This window comes from Mesitornis unicolor, unplaced genomic scaffold (genome assembly GCF_000695765.1).
Source record: "Mesitornis unicolor isolate BGI_N332 unplaced genomic scaffold, ASM69576v1 scaffold39223, whole genome shotgun sequence".
Taxonomy (NCBI): domain Eukaryota; kingdom Metazoa; phylum Chordata; class Aves; order Mesitornithiformes; family Mesitornithidae; genus Mesitornis; species Mesitornis unicolor.
In genome coordinates, this window is record NW_010176039.1 from 30,026 (window position 1) to 55,519 (window position 25,494).

Here is a 25,494-nt window from a genome sequence, read left to right on the forward strand (position 1 = left end):
TTCAGCAAGAACAATGCTGGCTGGTTTATGGGATAGTTAAATCCATTTTAGGAAGCAAGCTCTCCTACAGTTTGACAGCTTTGTATATTTTTAAATATTTGGGCTATATCTGCTCAGCATGTGCTAACCGAGATACAAGAATGTGATTTGCTCACTTCCAGACTTAGGACTTTGTCTTGTCTGCCTGAGGCTGCTTCATTATGGTAAAAAAAAGACTGGGGAAGGAGAGAAGGTGTCCATTTTTTAATTTTACCAGTAGGAATTCCAAAACAAATTGGTCTTTGAAGGATAGGATATCAAGCTGTATATTATTAACTGTTCTTAAAATGATGATAAAATTGTTCAAGTTTCCAGGCTTACGGAAAAGCATCTTATGTGTTTTTCTATTTTGTTTCGTTTCTGGCCATTTGAAAAGAAAAATTAAAAAAAACATTAAATTAATTAAACTAATCTTATATTTTGTGTATATATGAATGTTGAGAAACTTCTGGTTTTGCTCCCGGATGAAAACAGCAAAATACATGCTGAAATGATCCACTTATGTATCTTTTTAGACCATGAGTTACAGGAAAAAGGCTGCAGGGGATAGATCTGCTTATTTGGTTCACTCTTGAGATAATTTAATCAAATGGAGTGATTATTTTGCATGATATGCCACAAACTTTTTGCTGCCTCTTTAGAGGTATAGATAGAGATGAGGGTCTTGCATTCCTAAAGGTCATGGTGGGGTCTGAGCATTGCCTCAAACAGCTGCCTTCTTGCGAAGGCACATCTGGGCTTTTGAGTCCCTTGGAGTATAACATTTATGACTGAGAATTGTGAAAGCTGTCCCCTTCCCAAATTCCTGGAAAAATGCTCTTAAATTCTCATTAAGTGACAATATCTTATTTATCTTTGCTACAACTCTGTTGTACAACTTTTATGTTTCATGAAAGAGCATAAAGTTGTCGCATTTGCCCATACTAATAGCTCAAAGGATGCCAAAACGTAGTATCTGGGATGAGCTTTAGTCCATCTCTGTGCAGTCTGGGAAATCTTACTGCCTAATACACTTTAAAGTTCTGGCGTGTGGAATACTCAAATTTTGAAAGTGTACTTCTTATTTTTAAATCACAGTTAGCCTGTAGGCTAACTATTTGCAGGCTGTAGTAGAATGTGATGTGTACAAGTATAACTAGTCATTGTGTGTACAGATTAATTTGGTTAGTATAATTCTCCTTCAGAGCTAATATTTTCCTGACCTTAGCATTAGTGTTCCTTTAAGGAAAGAAATATAAAAAAAACTATTATGGATGAGTATATGGGCTGTGTTTCCAAGGAAATGGGGGTGGCTAAAGGTAGTATGCATCATTAGTCTTATGAAACAAGTGGCCTCTCTGTCTTTTTCGTATGGCTCTGTTTAATGTTCACTCTTGCTGCTGCAGTATGCTGCTGAAGGGTAGGATGTTTCCGTGGTTGCAAAAACATTGCTGTCTTCCCTGAGTGAAATTTGTTGGCCTGTGTTTGTGTCCATACTTGTCCCAGCTCATTAGGGCACTGTGACTTTCAAAGAAATGTTGAATTAGGATATTGTCACCGCCTTGGTGGGTTTTTTAATGCCAGCACTGAGGTGTTGAGCATCCGTTTTAAACGTCACAGATTTGCAGGAACATGATGCTACCACTTACGTGACCAGAAAGAGAAATGAGTCAAACTATGGATGCCCGTTCATGGATAAGAGCGATTGGATCCAACACTTGTTGGATTCTATTTGAGGCTAGTAGTGGTAGGGAAAACTGAATTAAGGCCCTTTAGGGGAATTAGGTTTTCATAGGTTAAGATGAGAATTTGTCTAAAACTCATTAGTGTTTAGTGATAGGTGGCTTGTTAGTATGCACTAAAGAAAGGAAATTTAATCCAAATATATATCTCAAGATCTAGGTTCTGAAGAAACAAATGCAGGTGTTCATATTACATAGCTAAATTTATAAGCGTTATAAAAGTAATTGTTGTAGCCTCATTTTTATAACTACCATATGTAACAACTGGAGTTACAGCTATACACTAGTTTTAAAATGTAAATTGTATAGATCAAGTGCAGAGGCTGAGAAGACTGCTTTATTTCACTGTAAGGATGGTTGTTATTGTGATTTTTATTCTGCTTGAAACATTGAGTGTTTCTTAGGAGCGTGTGTCTGTGCTGTTGAGTGATGTACCTATTGCAGCTCACAGCTTTTTTTTGTATCACTGCTGTTTGTAGCAGTCAAGGTTAACTGGTTTTGAACAGAACTTGTGCTGCCCTGTTTACTGTAATGAAAGCTATTAGATGGGTAACATAGCTAAATGAAAGTATTACTTCCATATTAAACCAAACAACACAACAACAACAACAACAAAACAAAACAAACCCAAAAAACCCAACCAAACAAAAACAAAACCAAACCGAACCAAGACAAACCAACACCTAAGCAGACGTGAATACTTCAATGTTTGTGGAGTGTTTCTGCAAACATTGTATCAATCTGTGCAAGTATGCTTGTGAAGGAGTGAAATGAGATGGTGGTGCTAATTTCTGCAGAGTGAAATAGTTGCAGGATTGAGTGCTTTTGATGTCCATAGATGAAATTTGTAGGGTATAAAAATTAAGCATCTTCCTAAGAACTGTAGAAGTACATGTGTGATTGACATTCATAGGTGCTCATAAGATACTGATCCCTTAGGTAATTGAAAACCTGTTTTCAACTTCCGTGTGGAAGGCTTTTAAACTTTTGAAAATTGAAGGTTAGTCTGCAAATGAAATTTGTCTCTGCCCAAAGTACTCTGTGAACCTCTTGGAAAAAGTTAATGATCAAAGTGAATATAGGATGGTTTAGATATTAGCATGACTGAATGGTATTGAGAAAAGACATTACCTGTAAATAAAGGAAAAGGAATTACTGCCTGGAGGACAGTAGGATCTTGTGATCCTGCATGTTTTTACTATTTCCTTTTAATTGAAAGGAAATACGGAATGAAGTGACTTAAAATTATTACTCAAGTTTGACAAAGAGGTCACTGATTATTCCTAAATAATGGTTAGAAACAATTATTCTGCATATCCACTTCGGGTATATCCTGAGATTTTTTTTTTCTTCTAATGCAAACTACATATGGTTCCAGTTTCTGTTAGTCGACCAATCTGATAGTATGGCCAATGCATTGGTGATACAGTGGTAAGCTGACAGCACCGAATGACACAAGGAAGACTTTTTTCTCTTGATGTGCAGCTTATTCTGGTAACAGCTGCTCATAGTCTTGACCGTACCTGATAGCTGGTTGCTGGTAGATAATACAACAGTATTGTTCAGGAATACTTTTCATGTTTTGTCTCTGGCCCAAATATTGCTTTCCGTCTCTAGTGTGAGTTGTTTTTATTTTTCTTGATGCTAGATTATAGGAAACTTGCTTGATCGGGAGGTCATGCTTTTAATCAAAGAAAATACGAGTAATTAGCTCTTTCTTGTACAGTTATAAGTAATATATTATTGCCTATATGGAGGGTTAATCCAATCTGTTACCAGTGGTCTGGATATTATACACATACAAGTAACTAAAGATTATTATGTTCAACCAGAGAGATGCTTTAAATGATCCCATTTTGTCTACTCTTGATCACCTGAGTAGTTGAGGACATTGTCCCCTTCTGCCTCAAGTCAGGCAATGACTGAATTTATTAGAGTAGAAGAGGAGGAAACAGGAAGAGGAGATAATCTACAGACTCACGATTCTTAATTCTGAGAGCAATCAGATTGTAAGGAAAAAAATATGATAAAAAGACTGTAATAGAATGCCTTCTAAATACAGTATTTAAGGGTAACTGCAAACAAAATGGCATCTCAGACTACTGATTTTTATTTGTTCACTGGCTGTACCCAACTATTTTTCAGGTTGCTACTTCTCTGGGTAAGAAGTAAAGCAAAGCTTTCTGATGCACCTTTTCTTTTTCATTAGGATCGGAAGCTGTCCAAGTCAGAGAGACAAAGATTTAAAGAGGAAGCTGGGATGCTGAAAGGGCTTCAGCATCCCAATATTGTCAGATTCTATGATTCCTGGGAGTCTACAGTCAAAGGAAAAAAGTGCATTGTTCTTGTGACAGAACTCATGACATCTGGAACATTGAAAACGTAAGTAAATTAAGGCATGTCAAAACGTATGGGAAACATTAGCACAAAATCAGAGCACTAAAAATGGATCATATTACAGGACAGATAAGAACAGAGCCCTTTTGCTGAGGGTTAAACTTCTGTAAGGACACTCTCATTTAGGGTAAGTCTTACCAGCATTGCAGAGTACAGTGGAACATCCTTTTAGTTAGCAAGCTTGTCAGATTCTTCCTTGTGTTGTCCTGGTAAGCACATGCAGAAAACTTTCAGGTTTTGAGAGCTCAGGAGGACAGTGCTCTATTTTCACTTCTCAGAATTTTTTGTTCTTCTTCCCAGCTGCCTTTCACTTAGCATGAGCTGGTTTGTACTGTTCAAAGCATGAATGAATTCACCTCCTTGGGAAGGCTTTGGGTGTACAGTACAAATAATATGCAAAAAGAAGAAAAAAACCCAAAACCCCACCACCTATTTGTTTAACTGAAACTTCATGAAGTAGTACCTAACAAAAATCTCAAAGTATGCAAATGCCTGCAGTTTCAACCTGAGAAGTGGTTGAGTGAAATTAGGTCTATTTTTAAGCCAGAGTTAAAGTAGATACTAGCAAATCGAGCTGCTGCGAGGGCCCTCTGGTGGTGTGTGAAGCCTATGAGGAAGGAGTTACATTGAAATCACGCCTTTGCCTTGCACCGTAGAAACTTGCAGAGCCGTGAGCTTGTTCATGAGCATCCAGTCACCATTGATCTACTAGGAATAAAACTGCCATCATTTGAAATACAGGGATTGTGGGTTGTTGTCTTAATTCAGTGCCTATTTAAGTCGTAGAGAGGCATTCAAGTCCTAAATATGTAAGCAGACTGCTGTAGGAGCTGGAAACAATTTGCAGTCTATTTCATTAAAATAGCCTGTGAAAGTCTTGTCTTTTTTACGATGCTTATTGATAGCCACAAATGGGCATACTTTAAGAAGGAAAAAATGGCTTTTTGGGAGTCTGGACTGCAATTACAGGGATGTTTGTCTCTTGAAATAGTACTGGAGGGCTAAAGATATTGCAACTTTCTTTTGAGCTGTATGTTCAGGGAAGACTTTTCTGAGGTTGTTTTAAGGTATTTCAGATAAAATAATAGATGTGTTGCCTCCTGCCGCTTTCAGAGCGGTGATAAAGGTTTTACAGCCTCTGTACAGATGCCTTTAAACTTACCTGATTTTATACTAGAATATGCAGTGTTAGATTTAACTTTTTCTCCCTTTCTTAAATATTTTCTCCCCCTGGCAGATTTTAATATTTGTATAGACCTGTTAAGTGGTGGCATAAGCAGAGTGATAAAATATTAATAGACAATTACAGAGTGTTGGTCAGAAGAAATACCTGATTTGCTGGCTATAGAGTTATTTTGTACTCTGAAATATGAAGGTTTTTTATTTTATCTGGAAAGAACTAACAGACTCTTTAATTGAAGATCTCTTAAACTGTAGACTTTCCCCCCCCAGCTATTTTATAGTTTGTGTTATAGTTGTGACTTAGTTTATTCTTGTCCACTTCACTTGAGACTTAACAGGTAAACCATATGGGAAATTTCTGATGTGCCAAATTTAATATCCTTAAGTATTTCTTGTACCTGGCTCATAATCCTAGATTTTACTTCGCGGGTATGTTTGTTTATGATATTGGGCTGAGTATTACTTCCATATCTTTTTTCAGTGTTTACATTACCTGCATTTAATACATAATACATAATAATACTTTTAATACAATATTTCCTTGTTTTGAGATTTGGGGCATACATTGTTGTCACTTCGTGTAAAGAAGTGAACAGAAGAAAAGTGTGGTGATGTCTTTAAGTAATTTTTCTCTTTTTTGTATTTTTATACATTTAAATACATATATGTGTATGTTAACGTTAAAATATTTTGGACCCATTCTCTTCAAATGCTATCTGGACAAACTTCTAATTTTGCACAGGGAAAAGTCCCTGAACTTCTGCATACCAATGGAAAAGTTTTAGAACTCAATTGTTGTAGAGAATTAAACCGCTTTCTGATGGTGTATGCTATCATGGAATTAAAATATTGAAAAAAAATATTGTCATTGTTTATTTTAAGTCTTGCTTATACTATTAAGAGAGCAATTTTTAATCTGACACAGGTCTCAGCCACTAGTTTTATCTAAGGCTGTTATGGTGTGTGTTTCTGGTCCACTTTAAATGACTGTCAGCAGTCTGGTAGGACACAGACCTTCATAACTACCACTGCTGTCTTAGTAGGGTTTCCTGTAGCCCCTCTAGATGAGATGCTGTAGGTCAGCAGCCTTTCTGCTTAAAAAACTCCACCAACTCAAACAAACAAATGAAAAACCCCAAAACCCCCAAAACAAACTAAACCAAAACCAAACTAATCCCCAGACAAAAAACCCTTGAGCCAGAAAGCCAAACTCAAGTACCTGCTTCGCTCTGTTCATTGAAGCTAACTATTCAGAAAGCCTCGTGTTCTCATCTTTGCTTGTATTCTGTGCAAAGATCAAATATCTGTCTTTTTAGAAATTGCCTTCTACCCTGTCAAATAGCTAAGAATGACATTAAGCAGGAGCAAGCTCAGTGGAGGGCCACCGAGATGGTCAGGTGCCTGCTCTGTGAGGAAGGACTGAGGGGACTTGGTCATCCTGAAGAAGAGTATCCTGTGGGGAACACCTAACAGCAGCCTTCCAGGGCATATGAGGAAGTTGGTCAAGCTCTCCTCAGTGGTTCGTGGTGGGGGATTAGAGAAAACAGGCATAAATTGAAACAAGAGACATTCAGACTGAGATAAGAAGCTATTTCAGTGGTGTGATAGGCAGACAGTGGAACAAATTGCCCCAAGATGTTTTGCAGGCTCCATCCTTGGAGATACTAGAAACCTGGCTGGTTACAGCCCAGAGTAACCATGTGTGACTTCATGACTGACTCTACCTTGGGTAGAAACTTAGATAAGAAATCTCCAAAGGTATCTTCTAGCCTGAGTTATCCTATGATACCAGGAAAACTGAAAACATACTGGCTATTAGGGTTGTCAGTGTATTTTTATGTATTTGTATACACTTCCATTTTAAAATGGTTTCTGCCCTAAGTGACGTGTAGCTTAGTTCATGACAGTGTTATGGAAAAATGACAGCCACACTGCAGGGTGCTGGGTGCTGGTTGGACCCAGGTCCTTTAACAGTGAGAAGCTGGCAGCAGACTGGTATATTTGAAACCAAGAATGTAATTAGGGATTCCAGATGCTGAACTGAAGTGCCCCCACCATGTGATCTTTGGAACTGGCTCAAGAGAGATGAATGAGGGTTGTGTCAATAGCAAGAATTCAAGTGGTAGCTGATGTGATCCAGAACCTCCTTCAGTTTGTCTCCTTCCTTGGCTTGGCCTTTTCCCTGCCTGCTTTTGCATTCTGTTTTGAGACTTGAATTTCCTTCTGGAACTGAGTCCTGATTGCATTTACAGATCTGTTTTCACAGCAGGATTCTTGCTAGCCACTTGATTTTTTCAGATATTCTTTAGAAATGGAGAAATTAATAAAGTAGAAGGGATTAATATGTTGGCACTGATTCAAGTGCTTTCATCAAGAATTCTTCTCCTGAATAATTGAATATGCAGAAGAAACTGAATGTTACTGTGGAATAATTGAACATAACTTGGTTTATTTTAGGATTGTAGTTGCTGAACTCCATGCTGGTCACGGAATTTACTACCAGTCTTGGAGTAGTGGGAAATTAGTCTTTATCTGAGGCTTGGAGTAATAGTGGCTAAATAAGAATGTAGTGCTCGCTCTACACAACATGGTATTTCCTTTCTCTAAATGCATTTCAGCCCGTACTTTTTCAAAAGGAGGAAAACAACAACTCTTGACTTCAAATTCTTTCACCCAAAGAGAGGCTGTGAAAATACACTGCTGGAAAGCACTTGAATACTGTCCTATGTTAATCACCTTGTGATATCTCTGATCTGTTGGAGCTAAGGAGTAGAATAAGATCATAGTCTTCAATCACAAGCATTGGAATAAGTTTTTGTATGAAATTTGACTCCTCTGACATGAGATTTGAAAATAATGGCCATGTTAGAACAATCAAAGTTTGGTCACATGCTACATGCAAAGAGATACTGACTTTTCATATGAACTCTTCCATGTCAGTTATTTGACAGAGCCTTTTAAAAGATTTCCCTGCGTCGTCCATATCTGTCCACAGTTTTGAAGTAGAGAGCACTACCAGTGAGATTCAGGTGATCAAACCCTGCCATGCACTAGGGAAGAGATCTTTACAAATTTCTAATTTGCTTGTCAACTCAACAAGTAAATTTGAAGTAGATTTAAAGTGTAACCTGGAAACCTTGACCAGAGTGCTTGGACTAATATTGATAACTAAGGTGTAATGACTTCAGAGCTCTTGTAATAGCTCTGTACTTAGCTGGTTGTTAGCATTTTGGCTCTAGTGCCCCACCTTCCCCCTAGGTTATATTCAGTCAAGGAAAAGGTTCTAACTATTTGAGGAATTTTAGGATAAAAGGTAACTAAAAAACCCTCTTAAATGAATAGATACGGAATTGTAATACATAAGCCTTTGACTCTTTGTCAAGAAAACAGTGCCTTGAAAGCCATATGTCTACTTACCATAGGTTGACTATATGCAAATGAATTCTTAGCTATAGATCAATCATTTCGCATATATCTTTCAGCACTTTAGTCCCCTGACTAGACAAAAAGGGATCAGTTTTAGGAGGAGGAATCATCTTTAGCTCCTCTGAAATCTTGAAATGGCCAGGTAGATCTTAAAGTAGAATATGCAGTTGAAATTTGTGTCTTTTTACTGCTTTTTTTACTTCAGAACAGCAACGTATATAGTATAATCTACTACTTGTTAGCAGAACCTGTTTAACCTACTGTTACTTTTTTCATTAGGTATTTGAAAAGATTTAAAGTGATGAAAATTAAAGTGTTACGAAGCTGGTGCCGTCAGATATTGAAAGGCTTACAGTTTCTACACACGCGCACTCCTCCCATTATTCATAGAGACTTGAAATGTGACAACATCTTCATTACTGGCCCCACTGGATCAGTCAAGATTGGAGACCTCGGTCTGGCAACACTGAAACGAGCTTCTTTTGCCAAAAGTGTGATAGGTAAGCGTCTCCTGTTTTGGAGGCTGGTGAGCCAGTCTACCTATTTGGAAACTTGAGTTGTTTATTTCGAGTTTTCCTTAAAAACATGGTTTCAAAGGTACATGGTCAAATCCTGAAAACATGTAGGCTTTGTTTCTTGGCTGTTCAGGACATTCTGTGTTCCTGATGAGATTACATGTTGCAATTTTGGTTGTACTTTTGATATTTGTATATTAGCATAAGATGTTTAAGAATACAGATTCATTGCCCTGCCCAACAGTTTAGTGCAACATTGTTGATAAAACCACTCTTGACTACATATAAATCTGAGTTTAATGTGATGCTCCTTCAAGAAATTTGCAAATGCATTTTGGTCACCAAACAACATTTATCATACTTAGTGTAGCATTAATTTGTACAGCCAATTTTTTTATTATCACCAAGAGGTTAATATTAAGTATCTTACACTTTGTGAGTAATTGGAGACTAAGGTATATCAAAGAAACTTAATATATCTATTATATCACAGTCAGATTGTGGTATAATGCCTTACTCAGGGAGTCTATAGGATGTGAATTTTTGTAAGTTTATAGGATGCATTGGAGAGATATTGCTTTATACTTTCTCTGTTCTTTTGTATCTGCTAATAACCTGTTTCAGAAATTGATTTGATGGAACTAGTATAGTCTTTCCTGTGAATTCTTGAAAGAATTGGTTTTATCAGCTTTGTTTTTATAGTTGGGTGAATAGACTGCAGGGAATAAAGTTGCTTTCACTCAGTTTTTAATTGCTAAAATGCATTACTACTCAACAGTCCTATACTAGATTCCTAGAAGGGATCAGTGGTGTATACCTGTAAATTGTCTTGCAAGCTGTTGCTGAAATATTTCCTGCTTCTTAACCAGGACAAAGTACTAATGGGAAAGAAAAGTATACAGTGTCAAAAAAAGAAATTCTTAAGCATACTCATCCTCAAATGTGTCATTGCAGAATTACCACTTCATATCTAGCCATCTGTTAATGGTTAGCCTTTGGATAAATGACTGCAATTGCATTCCCTTATTTTGGTTTAATGTAGTGAAAACAAGCAATGTGGCTATAAAATGATCTGCAAACTCTAGAATCTGGTGTCTGCAGGAAATAATTCCGTGCTTAAATTTACAAAAAGCAAACTTGCATCTATGGCTTCATCTGATCATACAATGCAGTCCCTTTGCCTACAGAGGGGGTGCTGTGATGCTTCACTGCGCAATAATTTTCTGCACACTATTTAAATGGGACTTGTTGAATCTCACGCTCTATGCCTGTAACTCAATCTCTCTGTATTTCTGAGTATTTTTGACTGTAGGATGTCCCTCACTAATGCCTGTATCTGCAGTAGGCCTATAAAAATACTGCAGGTGAGAAGGTAAGTATATGAAGAAAAGGGCTCTGGTGAGTGGCCTTTGCAGAAAATTACTTCTTCTCCTTTTCCATGAAGACTTACACTTGTAAACAGAGTTTTTCATTGCAAGGCCTTTCTCAAACCATTCTACTTCAAAAAGTATATGGGGAGCACCAGGTCAGAGACTAGCTGTGGGCTCTTACCAGTACTACTTCTTTTGCAGCAGAGGGCAGTCAGGTAATCTTTGAAACAAGGTTTAATGTGCCTCCTTTCTTACAGGGAGAAAAGGTAAGTGTCCTAACTCTCTGTAGTATTTGGTCTGCAGCCTATGGCTAGTCACAATTTTCCCCTCTTACTCCTTCCCCTACATTTGACTCCAGCCTGATCCAGTCTGTTTTGATACTTATGTTAACTAACACACAGAAAACAGGAATTGCATTGGTCCTTTCATGCCATTCTTATTCCATAAAGGCCTTGCAATGGAAGACTCGCCAAGTACATTGATGTGACAGAATTACTAAGGGTTTCCTTCCTCTTGTTTTTGCCTCCACTTTCTCTTGTCTCACAGGTCTGCCCATCCGCTCCCTCCTGCGGTGAGTAACGCCAGCAGCCTCTGCTCGCTTTGAGACATTTAGAGTCTGAATCGTTCTTTTAATTTAAGGTACCCCAGAGTTCATGGCCCCCGAGATGTATGAGGAGAAGTACGATGAATCCGTTGATGTATATGCTTTTGGGATGTGTATGCTAGAGATGGCCACGTCCGAGTATCCTTATTCCGAGTGCCAAAATGCTGCGCAGATCTACCGTCGAGTGACCAGTGTAAGTCCCTCCCCACTAGTGGTTCTAAAGCTACTACTGTAACTAGCAGCAAAGGAGCACAACTGGGTTGTATGGTACTCTGCAAGCGTGTGTGGAGAAAGAGAGGCTTATAAAAGGTTTTTGGGGCATGGGTAGGAAAACCATCAGGAAGAAACCTGTAAAATACGTGAATGGAAATAAAATTTTGCATGTGTTCATACTCTTCCTTCATTATGTAAGAAGGTATTGCATAGGGTTTAAAACAAACAAAAACCCCCCAACCAACCAAACAACAAAACACATTAGAATCATTGATTATTTTCTAAGCCACTGGGGGGATGGTGGCAGTATTTCAGTCTTGAAGGTTAGCCAGTAACTTTGTTCTCTGAAATAAAGCTGGATCACAGATTCAGAGCATTTGGGCTTAGCTACCTGCCAAGACCAATCATGAATTGTTACCTAGAGTGATGGTAAGTTAATAGTTTACTGAATTTCAAATGGCCCTTAACTGCTGTGTGTCAGGTGCAGTACTTATAATTATGCAGTGGAAGCACTTGATAAATAGCAGGAAGGTATTCCACCCTGAAAAGTGCTGGTAAATGTAGTAGTAGTGGTGATGGTGGGGGCACTGCGAGTGAGACCAAATAAGACTGACAAGACAAGCGATTTGAGAGAGGTTTGAGATTTGAGATGAGATTTGAGTTTGCCCATCTGTCTGAATGTAGAAAGCAGAACTGTGGTGCTAGAAATGTTCAGAATGATTGTGGCTAGATTTACTTTGTGACATCTAAAACAGTGTTGTGAAGAATATGAGTGCAGTAAAACAAACTACACGTGTTCAACCTTCTGATCTAGGCATTCAGAAAGAATAGTGAGGTGGCCCCTTGGGGAAGTAAAAACTTGCATTGGATTTCTCAGAATACTTGTGTGGATGTGCAAAGGGAGGAAAAAATCCTTGCCTCTTTCTCCGATCTGTAGACAAATGAATTCTTACTAGGTTTTTTTTGTGTATTATCTTGAAGGAGTTGAGGGTTTAATAAACAACTTGCTTAGCTTTGGGAAAGTAGAATGCTTTCTTATTCCTGATGCCTCACACTATAAAAGGCAGATGCAATTACTGACTTACAGATGTGGAAGGAGGGGTCTTCATGTCAGAAGTAATGACTTCTGAAGGAATGCTTGGTGAAATAAGACTACCCCTTGTTTGAAGGGGAATATGGGAGAGGCACAGGGAGAAGAAGAAAGAAGGGATAAATGGCCATTTTGTTTTTTCAACAGATGTTAAATTTTTATACGTGTACACACATATACAGAGAGGTGGGTTTTTTTGCATGCATGCTGGTGGACTTATCTGTAATTTACTAAATAGAGGAAAAGCAAGGGTAAAGTCCAGCCTGTGCTCTGCTTACAACATAATCTGATCTGCAAGGTATTTGGATCAGTGAAAGAAAACAAAGTATCTTGCCGAAAGAGTCTTAGTGGTACCTTTTGCTGTGCTTACTCATGTGTCTTGGCCAGAGCCAAAGCAGCCTGGTTTGGATGGGCACTTTTTCGCAGGACAGATACCTGATGTAACTGCCCTGCCTATTCCTTACAGTGCTAGGAGCTGGGATGTGGTGAGAATCAGCTTTTGAGACAATCTCAAAAGTTGAAAGTCCCCAGGTCTTAAAGAGCTGTCTTTTCCCTGGTCTGGGAAGTATTTAGGAATTGGAAAGCCTTTCAGGTGCTTGTAGCACACAAACTTGTCTAGAGACTTACCAGGGTTCAACTTACCACTTCTTTATTGTACTTGACACTTCTTTCTCCCCATTGATTTTGGCTGACTGGGGATGAGAAACACTGGTAATTTTTTGGTCTGACCAACATCTACTCTACTGCTGATGGTTCACATCAGTTTGAATGTAGTTGTTGATTTTTTTCCTGCTGTTTCATCTACTGCTTAAGACCATTAAAATGTACTTTGATACAAAATCAAGGAAATCTTGTTTTCTTTCAGAAGGAGCAAGGGACAGGATGGTAAATAAAATTAAATGTACATCTATCTGCTTCTAGGCAGAGAATGAAAGACTGTGTGCTAAGTATATTTGTTTATTTCATTGTAGTTGTAAAGCAGCTTCACAGAATCACAGAATATTGGTTCTTTAAAAACAAAACAAAGCCAACCACAAACAAAACTTTAACTCTCAAGGAAGCCTTTCAATGAAGAAAAGACAGTGTTATCTGGAAATAAAGCACAAACCTGTCTTAACTGATAATGGAGAATTCAGTGTTTCTTCTACAATGTGGAAAGCAGAAGCATGTTATGAAAGTGAAATAAAATACTCTGTATTCTTCTTAACCACAGTGAAAACTCTGTGAATCAATGTGAAAAGAGCCATATAGTTTTCTGCCCTTGTCCTTTGCTCCCTGTTAAAGAAAATAAGATTTTATTTCATTTCTAAGGAGACTTTAGAAGTGGGTGAGGGGTGAACCAGTTGAGAAATTCAGTGTTTTAGAAGGACAGAATGTGAATCATTGATAAGAGTGGAGTCTGAAAACTTCCTGTATAGGTGACTCCAACAGTACTTACCAACATGTTTCTTTTTTAAGTACGTTGGAAGGTGGATGTGGTTTGAAGGAAGATGTTTAGCATTTCTATTTCAGCTCCATAGTTTGCTACTTTCCTAGGCATGTGTAGGAATATTTTGAGGTAGCAGCTGTAGTCTTGCTGAGCCTTAAATGAAAGGATTATTTTACCTAGATGCATACATAGAGACCAGAGGGAAAGACAATAATAGTCGTCTGCTATTGACAGTCATGAAAGATCATGCCATGTGGGAGCTAAAAAACCACTAAACCCCCAGAGGCAATAGGATCAAAATGTGCAGCCACTAGGTGCAGGTGATAGGTATTTATATGAATTGATTTCCCTCACCCCCTTTTGCACTAATTATTAGGCTTAGTAAAAAGCAGAATTGCTCCGTTAGCTTAATTGCTATTGCTTAGGACAGAAGCCTTTAAAAGATGTCTTAATGCCCAGGGTGTCCTCTCAGGACCTGACTTGGTACTACCAGCTTACATTCTTGTCTTTTATTTTGCCTCTGGGTTGAACTCTTTCCTAGGATGGCCCTCAGCTGCATTGCATTCTGTCCTTACACCTTTTACAATAAGGATTGCTTGAGCTGATGCCCAGATACTGCAGCACTGGGTTAGGTAATTTGCCAGGATTGCTCAGAGTACTTGGTTATGTGTTCTACCCCCTCTGTTCAGGGTCTTCCTTCATGGTTGGAGGCAGTTTTCTGATTAAATAATACAGCTAGGTAAGCTAAGAGCTAAATATCAGTTCTAAAGGCTGAAGTTCCTCTTAGAGATGAGGCATTTTTTGGCCCAGGCAGTTATTGTTGCTTCATGTCCTGGGTAACAGCACTGCTGCATGAGTCTGCTGTTCAAAAGATGCTTGTCTGCATTGTCTCACTGGGAAGCTGCTGATTTTTCTTAAAGCAGTGTTGGGGTAAAGTTCCTGATTTTTTCCTGGCCCAAGAAACTGAATTGCAATTAAAATATTTCTTTGGCTCACTTCAGCTAGAAGAATTCTGTCAGTAGAAGAATCTGGCTGTTTTTTTAAGCCTGGCTTAAAAAAACAACTGTCTACAATTTGTAGGGCTCAAGGTGTTGTGCTGAACTCTATTTTACAGTACTGTGAAGGAAGCCGGCAGGAGTTTGACACAGAGTATTGACCTCCGTTTGTATTTGCAGGCTCTAGCATGCTCAGTCCAGACCCTTTCACTAGCAGTGCCTTTAGAATAGAAAATGAGGTCTGCGTGTCTTGTCAGTTGAGCATAAAGGAGCCATATAGTATTGCAATCATAGTATTGCAATTTTGTCTCAAAAAAACCCAATTTTCTTCATTTATGCTATCTGTTTGGAAATGGTTCTGAATAAATTAGTAGTTAAAGAAATTGCAGCTTCTGGGATTTTTACCTTACTGAGTGGAGGAGAAGAGGGAGGGAAAATCTGAGGTTTACGCAGAATATCTCTTCAGCTGGGATTGAATGCATCCAGGAGGGCACTTTACTGCCTACTTGGCCTCAGAAAAAAAATGCCTAAGCCTGCAATTAATTGAAAATAAGCTGCACTATTAAGGTAGTCTTGCCTGCTCCTGTGACTTAAGTGTTTTTTTTCTCTTCTAGCCTCCTGTGCAGACACAACGGTCTGTGTGATACACTACTGGATTAGGGAATGGGTCACTCTCTTTTATTTTTAATTCTGCACCATCAAAGCAATACAGGCAGTACCAAAGAAAATGTAATCAAGATACTTGATTCTGTTACATACACAAAAAAAGGAGCATAATATCTTGGCAAAGTTCAGGAAGGGGTTTCCCTGTCTGACTTAGTTCCTCTCTGGAAACTGGTATTCTTTCTTTGACCTGTTCCATGCATATTTCAATTAAGTAATTTGTCACAGGAGATATTTGAAGTATGGGCTTCATGTGCGTTTAAATGAAAACAGATATTTATGGAACAGCCAATCTTGTGTATGATTTCTTAATTTAGTCTGTTTTGGGAAGCAATGCAGTGAAGATGTAACTGCAGTAGCTTCAGCTGCTTTCTCTCAACCTCTGCTGAGACTGATGTAACCCATGCAGTTGCTTCAAAAGCTACATTGGAGTTTTGTTGCTCTCACTGCACTCACCACTCAGATGTAGTGTAGACCTCAATTGCTTTTACACCGTATTTCCTTCAAGCTTTCTTTTAGCAGCACAGAGATTAGTTTTGTAAGTGTGTAGAGGTCCTGATTACTCAATTGCTAATACTTGCATGTCCCGAGTCTTAAATTTTCTAGGTGGTTGACTAGTTGCAGAACTAGTAAAAAGACAGTTAATGGGTTTATTATGCAGATTTATCTCATTCTTGCATATCTACCACTAACATAAGAATTCAAACTTGTTGAGCACAAAAAGGTTAATAAGACCATCCTCAGTTTCAAATGTACCAATCTGTTACCTTGAGTATGAGCAGAAAATTCCCTTTTCTCTTTTGCCCCCTCCCATTATACAAACTTACCTTTTAAGTTGCTCTGGTGGACTTGTGCTCTGCACTTAATTTTTTCCATGCTTACTTTGACAAAGCGAGGGTTTGCACTTGCCTTTGCTTTCACCAGAAGTCCAGTCTCTTCTCTGTAAATAAATGTCTGCCTTCTGAGCTGGCTTTAAGATGAGAAGGAAAAAAAAAGTATTTTTCATGTTGACTTGGGGGGGTGGGAGGTGGAAAAGTTGTTCTATACTAAAATGTTCCACAGAGTGGGCACAACAATTTTATTCTCGGTTCTACAGACCTTAAAAAAAAGGCCTGAGGGAACAAGGTACATAATGAGTAACCTGACCAGGTATTGTCTAACTGGTTTCAAAATCCTTAAGTTTCTTCTAACTGGTGGGAACTGAAGCTCACTGGTTAGAGTGAAGGTCATTCTCTTTGCTGGAAACCAGGCAGTTACTAAGGGTTGTGATTTGGTCAGCTGGGATGAAATTAATCTCTTCTTTAGTGTCCTAAAAGTTAAGCATCATAATGGTTTAGCCTAGTCAGCTACTTCATTTTCACTAGAGATGCAATGGCAAAGCATCCCACCTCTCTCTTTCTCTTTCTTTCTCTCTCTCTCTTTCTCTCTCTCTCTTCTTCTTCTTCTTCCTGAGGGGCCCTGGGTAACAAATATAAATGCTTAACCTTTAGACTTTATCATTAATTTTACTTGTAGTCCTTGGTGACAGTTGATGAAGTCCAATTTTGCTCTCTAGAAGCAATATGCAATTTTAAATTTTTAAAGTGTATGCAAAGCTCTTTTTTTTTTAATCTTGAGTAACTTGGTTTCTTGGCCTGATTCAGATAGATACAGAGACACCCTTCCTATCAAGCTTTCAAGTAGAAGCAGCAGCATTGGGAAAAAAAAAATAAGGGGAGGAAAGCTGTAAACAAAGCAAGTAGTCTTTTCTTAAAGCAGATACGGAAAGACCATGAACCTTCAACCAAGCACAAGAAACAGATTTGTTGTAAGCAAGGGAAAACTCTTGTAATTGTATTCATTGAAAGAAGAAGCTTCAGGCGCTTAAGTATCAAATGGAAAAAAATTGCATGTCAGATGGAATCCCCCTGCATCACTCTGAATGGACTAAAGAATAACTTCTGCCGCTTTCCTCTCGTAGCTGTTCAACTCAGTTGCAAGCATTTTGCTGGAATATCTTAGGGTGAAGAATCTGCCTGGGTGGAGGTTCAGTCACTGACTCATCAATTCAGAAATATATACCCTTAAAAATGGAACATGGGAATGCAAGGTTTTGAAGCATTAATATCTTGAAGCTTTGCACGTTACATTAGAAGTCTTCTTTAAGAAGTGACAGTGATCTAAGTAAGGGAAAGCAGGCATGAACTTGAACACTGAGATGTAACTATGCTAAATGGTTTACACAGCTCGGGCAGATGATATCTGAAGTTGGAAGGAAAAAGGCTCATTCAACTGAATACCTTTCTAAAAGTAGCTCACTTTTACAAGTTGATCTTAAAGGCATTTGTACTATTCAGCATGAAAAGCTTCTAGATTACAGCTAGAACTGTTTTGTCACTATTGCTGTTGTAATACAAACTTAGTTTGAAGCGAAAGGGGATATTTCTTATTTATATTGTTCACTGCTGAGCCCGGAATGTGTCTCTTAGCAGTTTGGAATTGGACATAGTTTTAAAATGATCAGGACTTAAAAGGGGGAGAAGGAGTGTGAGATTTGGCTGAGTTGTATAAAATCAAGATCTAATATATTTTTTCAATCTGAAATTCCAAAATTTGGTTGTTTTGCTGTTTCCAAATGTGTTTTTAGAAACCTAAATAAGTTCACAGAATACTGAGTAAACAATGCATGTTTAAACATTTTAAAAGTTCATTATCTGTTGGGGATCAGGCCTCTTAAAACTGATGCTAATATTTAGTCTTGTACTGACATCTATTTAGCTCTTACATTAACTGAGGTTAATTTAATTTAACAAGAGATGGGAAGGTGGCTTTTCTTAGGAACGTGGAGGTGGTAAGTATTTTTAAAATGAGTGGCTTTGCAGTGTGATGAGAACTATTAATGAATCACTGAAGCATTACTGTGGGGAGACTGATAGCTCAATGTTATTTGTCACTATAGTGCCACTAGGCAAAAATACTGATGTTCAGAATGCCTGGGCTGCTATTTCTTGTCCTGCCAACTGTTCTGCTATAGCTGCACAGTGGTAGGATGGGATAAGTCCAGGAAAGTTTCAGTCTTGTGGGAGCTCACGGGGGCGTTGAGTAAAAATAAGTTATTTTGACATTATTATGTGATTCATAGGCGAGAACTCCACCAAAAATTTAAGTAAACCCTTTACAGTTACTCCAAGTTACTTGGAGCGGTTTCCAGAGCAGGCCCCTAGTGACATGAGGGTACCTATGCCTATTTGACTGCTTTTCTTTATTCCTGTACTGGAAGAATGAAAGCTACTGAAGTTGAATGTGATTTTGCAGATAGAGATTATTCCCAAAGATATAAAGAAAAACCAAGCTAAAATGTATATGTAAGAAAATCCACTGCTTATTATGCATAATGTTTTCTCACTAAAGGGGGGGAAAAAAGCTGTGGCTTCGCTGTCCAGTGAAGGTATTGAAAGTCTTCCTCACACTGTGAGCCTGTGCCACTGTTTTAAGGTAAACTTCTTCCAGAGAGATTTCTACCTTACCACCCATGACTACCATCATAAAGTTCTCTGCAAAGCAGGGATAATTTTTAGGACCACCCTCTGAAATGATGGTGCCACCTTTTAGGACAACCCTCTGAAATCCTTTGGTACACAAATAGAAGACCTTCACTTCTATTAGAATAAGTCATAAAATAAAAGGGACAATGGCTTTTGGTGTGTTGTCTGAATTGTGCACTATTTAGTAGGTATCTTCTAAGGGCTAGTTCTGTTACCAAATGTGTTTTGCTGCCTATGAAAAAGACTTCATGTTGGATTGTTCTTTTTAATTCAGTTCCAAGTCCACTGGACCTAATCTGTGACTTTTGAATTACTGTTGGTTTACTTGAATTTAAAAATGAGTACTAGATGATGTTTTTCTTTAGGAGTGGTAGCTGATTAAAGCAGAGAATGTGACTAATACAATTTGATTTTTCAAAAATGTATTTTCCATACTGAAAATAGAAGGAAGACACTTTTAGTATTGCCTGACTGTGGTATTTCTAAATTTATAGCACTGAAATGTATGTCTAGGCATGTGTATTTGGATTTTTTCAAAGCCAGTTCCAAGCTAAAGTCCCAACAAAGCCAAAGGTCATTCAGTTAGCTCAAGATGTGTATTCTTGTTGGGGTGATAAAGATGGCATCCCTGCTTTTAACTGTGCGGTTAAATAACGCTGCATGATAAAATGAACTGATCTTACCAGTAGACACTGTTGTTTCAGAAGAACTTCTTTCCTCATACTGTGTGTTTCTATATAAGGCTTTTTTCACTGTTGCATGCATCAATATCTTTATTGTTTGCCAGCTCTACACTAAAGAACAGTGACCTGCCTCATAGTTGCAAAATTTCTTGTTCTGCAGCTTGAGTAATTTTTTCTATTCATTAGAATTGCTGCAGTTACAGGAGATGCTGTGATTTATCAATCTACTTTTTATGGAAAACCATCTGCCTAGCTAGGCATAAGGGCTTCAGATTCTTAGGACTTTTGAACTATGTTGATATTTTGATTTATGTGGAGGTGCTGAAGTGCAGTGGACTTTCATATCTAATAGTAGAAACTTAAAATGCCTTGTGCACTGGGCTAGGTAGTTAGTCAAAGGGGTAGTTGTAAGGCATGATATATATTCAGCAGCACTGCATAGCATAAGTCGCATTTCAATATTATCACAAATACAGTGGTTTTTTACTTTGTTATAGCTTTTTATGGGAGAGTGCTGGAAAAGGATCACAGGCAACGATTTCTGGGAAGAGTTATGACAAGTTCTTGTTCAAACTTAACTGCGTGGAAGCAGGGCAATGGAACTGTAGCCTACTATACTGATCTTGTAAGGCTTCTAATGCTGTGAATTCTGTCTCTTTAATAAGTAAAAATACGGTATTGAAACACGGGCAAGGAGGTTGGTTAAGTAGGCAGTGTCAGTGTCCTGTAGTTCCTGGGCTGGGAGATCAGTTGTGGAATACAGATGTGGAGGTGATAGTGAGCAGTGATGGCTGTTTTAATTTTTTCATCAAAGATTATTTCATACAAATGACTTGGTGCTTCTTTTAAGCAACCTTACAAACTTTAAGAATAAGCAGTTAGCATGGGTTTGTCAATCAAAATAAAAATGTGCCTTGTGTGTATGTTTAGGATTTTTTTTTTACTTCTGTGTTTGGCCACTTCTTTTTTATTACTCTCAAACAACTTTTGAAGCATTAGGTGGTAAGCCAAGGTCGAAAAGAGTTTTTAAATGAAACAGTGATCAATCAGGTTGCAGCATGCAGGCCTGCATAAATACTACAGCGCCTCTATTGTCTTTAAAATGTGTTGGTGAAATCTGGACATACATGCTTATCTGTTGCAAGTCATGAAGACAGCTCCTCTAAAGAAATTTTAAGAATCATGGGACTTAGATTACTTACACACCTGCATCGTAGGAGGTGAAGACAGACTGGTTAAGTTATTTCAGTGACAGAGAGAGCGTGCTCTTAAATAGCTGAGAGATTAATTTTGATCTGGATGATGGTAGACCAGTCAAGCTCAAAAGGCATTGGGCTCAAAATGTGCAATCGTTGCTTTTGATCAGAAGAGAAGAAAACCAGGCCTGTCCTGGTCTAAATATTGACTGATGCATGAACTCTACTTCATTGGAAGCTTTCATCTGCTCCTACTGCTTGTATTGCAGTAATGCTATTTACTCTGTTAGGATACTGATCTGGTGCAGAGCTTATTCTGCAGGATTTACTGATTTAATTCTTGGCAGAATTCTCAATTGTCCAGAATTAATTGATATGAAAATACAGAAATCAGAGAAGCTAAATTGTCAGTTGAGTTAAATGTGTTATATTGTTTTAAACTTTTTTCCCCCTGCAGTCTCAACTATTGCAGCTTGCTTTTTAACAAGAACAATAAAATCCATCTTCTGTAGGCAACCCATATCTTTATTGAACTGAGTAAATCCTAAGCTGAAGTCTTCCTTTTCACAACAGGCATTTGATTGGACTGGCATGAGAATTAACAAATAGTTATGTGTACCCTGTCTGAAATAAGGAAAGAATTAAATCAGAAAGATTGTTTCTAGACCGGACAACAGGATTAGTATGAAGGATTAGAGATGGAAGAGGTGGTGAAATGGTTAAAAATGTAGGTTTTGAGGGCTGGGTAAGTAACTAATAGCAGGTGGTGAAATCTAAAAGATCATGGGGTAAGCCAATTTAAATGCCATCTATACCATTGCCTGGGGCCTTCTTTGAGACTATGGGGAAAGAGGTGGGATCATTGGCTTGTTTTCCACTGGAATCATATGCTCTGTCTAAATTCCTGGAATTAATGGTTTGTGGCAGCCTGGGACTGGCTCAAACTGGAATGGTAATAGCTTAGCAAAAAAGAAAATATGGAGACTTTAATTACTTTGTTTGTGTGATTTGACTTTGCTACCAATTCTATTAGCTTCTGGACTGCAGTGTTGGAACACTTTGTTTGAGAAGATTTAATCAGTTATGGTAGAATTCCCTTCAAGCTCTGCAGTTACAGCACCTTTGAAAAGAGCCCACCAAGAATTGCGGTTACACTGGGACAGGTAGACTCTGTGCTTGTTAAAAGCTGAAATACTTAATGTTCTTTGCAGGTCTTGCATTTGTACCCCAGAAAAGTGTAGCCTTAATTAAGTGTGCAAAATGTGAGGTTTTTATTCCAGTGAAACAGATTTGCTTTGACTGCAGGAGTGTGTTTGTTATAGTTGCACTCAAACCAACAACAAAAAAATATAAGCCATGGCAAGCAAAACTCCAGCATGCCTTATTCATGATACCAGTAAGCACTGTTAAAATGCAGATGATAATCAACAGTTGATTTTTGGGAGGGTTATAAAATGTCTAGCTAAGCAGTTGGAAGGCCAACATAGCAGGATCTTTACTGTTCTAATGTTCTTCTAAAGTTTCGCAGCAGCTGGTGGAGAGGATTTCTTAAAATGCCTGGTAAAGGATCAAAAAGTGTTGCTTTTGCAACATTGATGTCGTATGGCATAACAACACTACTGGTATAATTCTGCTATACCTGACGAGCCATGTGTGCTATCCTGGGGTGAGAAGTGATCTTGATAATTTGAAATTTACTTTTATCACAGTTTATCATCAATAGTTGGTCAAAATCCTCTTGCTTACCTTACACGTTTAAATTGTGATTGATGCACCCATACTAATGGCTTATTCATAAAGTTTGTGAGGTTGTTTAAAAGAAGTACCTAGTCATTTGTATGAGAGAATCTTCAGTGACAAGAATAAACCAGCCGTTACTGCTTGCTGTCACCTTTCTTAGCATTGTCCTTCCAAGAAAACCCCCGAAAGCTTTGAAGCCACGGACAATTCATTTTATTTATAAACAAGTTTTACAGTAGTTGTTTGAAACTAGGTACCGGGGGAAAAAAAGTATTTTGAACTTCAGGTTTAGGTTTGGAGTCTAGCAAGAGGTATTAGAAAGTATAACACTGGATTATTTGTGCACATGTGGTGCAAAACGAGCAACAATGCGGCTTTCTGACTTTCTCCAGCAGTTTGAAAATCACCTTCAAATCCCTATTCCCTTATATTGGATACCCAGTAAAAGGAAAGTAGGTGATGTTGCCAGTGGTAGCAGAATGTGATTGTCAGGAAGGAGGGAGGTGGAATATATTGTATTATCCTGGTGCAGACTTGTGTTTTGTTAGGATTAAATTGCAGTCAGCTGTATGTATACTTCTGTAGCTCTATGGAAAGAAGAGAAAATGCAGCTGCCTTCATCCCCCTCTACTAAACCAGTGCCAGCAACCTTGGGTTGGAGCATTGCACTGACTGACCTGTACCCCTCTGTTTAAAAGTCTGCTTGTGCAGCAGCAGGAGGGACCTGGGTGACGATGGTGCAGAAAATCTGGGTGGAGAATAGGCAGAGCAGCCAGGCAGCGGGGCGGGGACATGCAGGAAGTAAAGGATTCCTGTGCTGCCTCTTCTTCCTCCTCACAGCCAGCTGGGAAGGCAGAAAAGGACGCGCTTGCCTCTCGCACGTATTACGTCTCGCTTATATTGATTCATTCTAATCAGTGAATCAGTGGCAAAAGCAGATATTGAGCTCAAATCTCTACAGCCTCATGTACTGGACTTGGAAAAGTACAAGAGGTGTCAAAGAGAAAACAATGCTCCCTTCTAACTTTGATGTCTGCTTTCCTTCGGCTGTGCGTTAAATCCACAGCCCAGTGCATTCCCATCGGAAACCAACACCCAACTGACTCTTTGGGGTGTGCATCTCTCTATTCCTGATGGATTTTACAAAGAGAGAGATCTGTCCTGTATTTGTAATTGTTAATTCCCGCTGCTGCTGCTGCTCTCGCAAGGATTGCGGTAAAGAGGTAGGTAAGAATTTTGGCTGTATAGAGTGTGTGTAGCCGCAAGAAAGGATTGTGGGGGTGAATCGGAATTCTTGATAAGTCTGCTGAACTGCTTTATGTTTGCATAGATTGGGTCTTCAGCTTTTAAACTTGACTGTACGTCTTACTCTATAATTTTTTAATTATACATAAAAATCCTGAACAGCAAGGAACAACACTTACTGCTTCTGCTCTTTTCTATCTGTGTTGTCATTCCAAATCTATTTTTTTTTTAAATTAGGGTTGGTTGAGGGTATGTAATGCTTCCACTGTCTTCATTTTGATTTGGTGTAAAAGTTATACAGCACTGATTGTACCTTCTCTTATGAAGTAAATAGTACTTTTCTGTATCTCTTGCAATAGGACAAGATGCTAAACCACTGACCTAGTAATCTGGTCATCTAACTAATATAAAGTAACTGTGTTTCTAGGCAAGAATTGTAAAGTTCTGGGTAGTGTATACTTTAGCGTTTAAAGCATCTTGAAAGTCCAGTGTTGATAAGAGTACCATACTTGCCTTTAATGGATCAAATAACTATATAAATGTGAATGTTGAATTTTGGAATGAACTTTTTCCACCTGATTAAAATCTGATAAAATTAGACTTTACCATATCTAAGAGAAACAAAATGAAATTTTCTCTTAAGCCTAACATAAAGACTATAAGATAAGTATTTAGTTTTGCATCAGGTGCACTTTGTACTACCTACATACATGCCATATTTTAGAGGTGCTCTCAAAATGTAAGCACTCGGTGGGCTTTATTTTAAGTTGGCACGTCTTCTGAAAGAAGCAGTTCTGCTTTTCTTAGCTATTGCACTATCACTTTCCTTCTGTGAGCCTGAGAGCTAATGCAGTGGTGTAGGGAGCCAGACTGGGGACCTTCTTTCCACTGGAAACTGCTGCAGGCTTTTTTGGCTGGAGTTGTTTCAAGTCTGATAAACACCATCATCTGGTTCATTATCCAGCTGTTCAGATGCATGTGCCGGCAAAAGGGAGGAAATGACACGGGTGTGGGGATGGGAGATGGAAACCAGGAGACTTGTGCTTTCAGCAGCAGTGCCAGTTGATGGTATTTTGGACAGTAGCTTGAGAAAATGTTGATTTTTGTGTGTGCCTGTTACACCCACCTACACTTTTTTCCTCTGCAAGAGTTCTTCCTTCTATTTCTTTAGCAAACTCAGGAAAAAAAATGCTAGCGAGATTTGGGTGTTCAGTTCTCATTAAACTGCCATTAGGGAACAGGTCTAGTAGATTAAAAGATGTGAGTTGTTCTGTGATTCTTCGAAGGAGTTTGGGGACAAAGAGAAAATGTGACCATTTTGCAGTAAGTGTGGTGAAAACCAGGAAGTACCAAATGGCTTAGTATGTACTTGAGTGCCTTTGTGTTCAGAAACTAATGAACGTATGCTTGGCTGCACACCTCATGCGCTCTTAAGGACACATCAAGGTTATTGCAAGGTGAA

The 25,494-nt window shown here is 38.5% G+C and overlaps 1 protein-coding gene across 1 annotated transcript in view; it reads left to right on the plus strand.

Annotated features, from left to right (window-relative positions):
* LOC104538432 (serine/threonine-protein kinase WNK1-like) overlaps nucleotides 1-25,494 on the plus strand; it is a gene marked incomplete at both ends in the record, with an annotated part of 60,705 nt that overhangs the window by 29,972 nt on the left and 5,239 nt on the right. Inside the window, 3 exons of the mRNA XM_010181636.1 lie at nucleotides 3,970-4,142; nucleotides 9,045-9,265; nucleotides 11,290-11,447. Coding sequence (XP_010179938.1) covers nucleotides 3,970-4,142; nucleotides 9,045-9,265; nucleotides 11,290-11,447 — 552 coding nt within the window. The remainder of the gene's footprint in view (nucleotides 1-3,969; nucleotides 4,143-9,044; nucleotides 9,266-11,289; nucleotides 11,448-25,494) is intronic.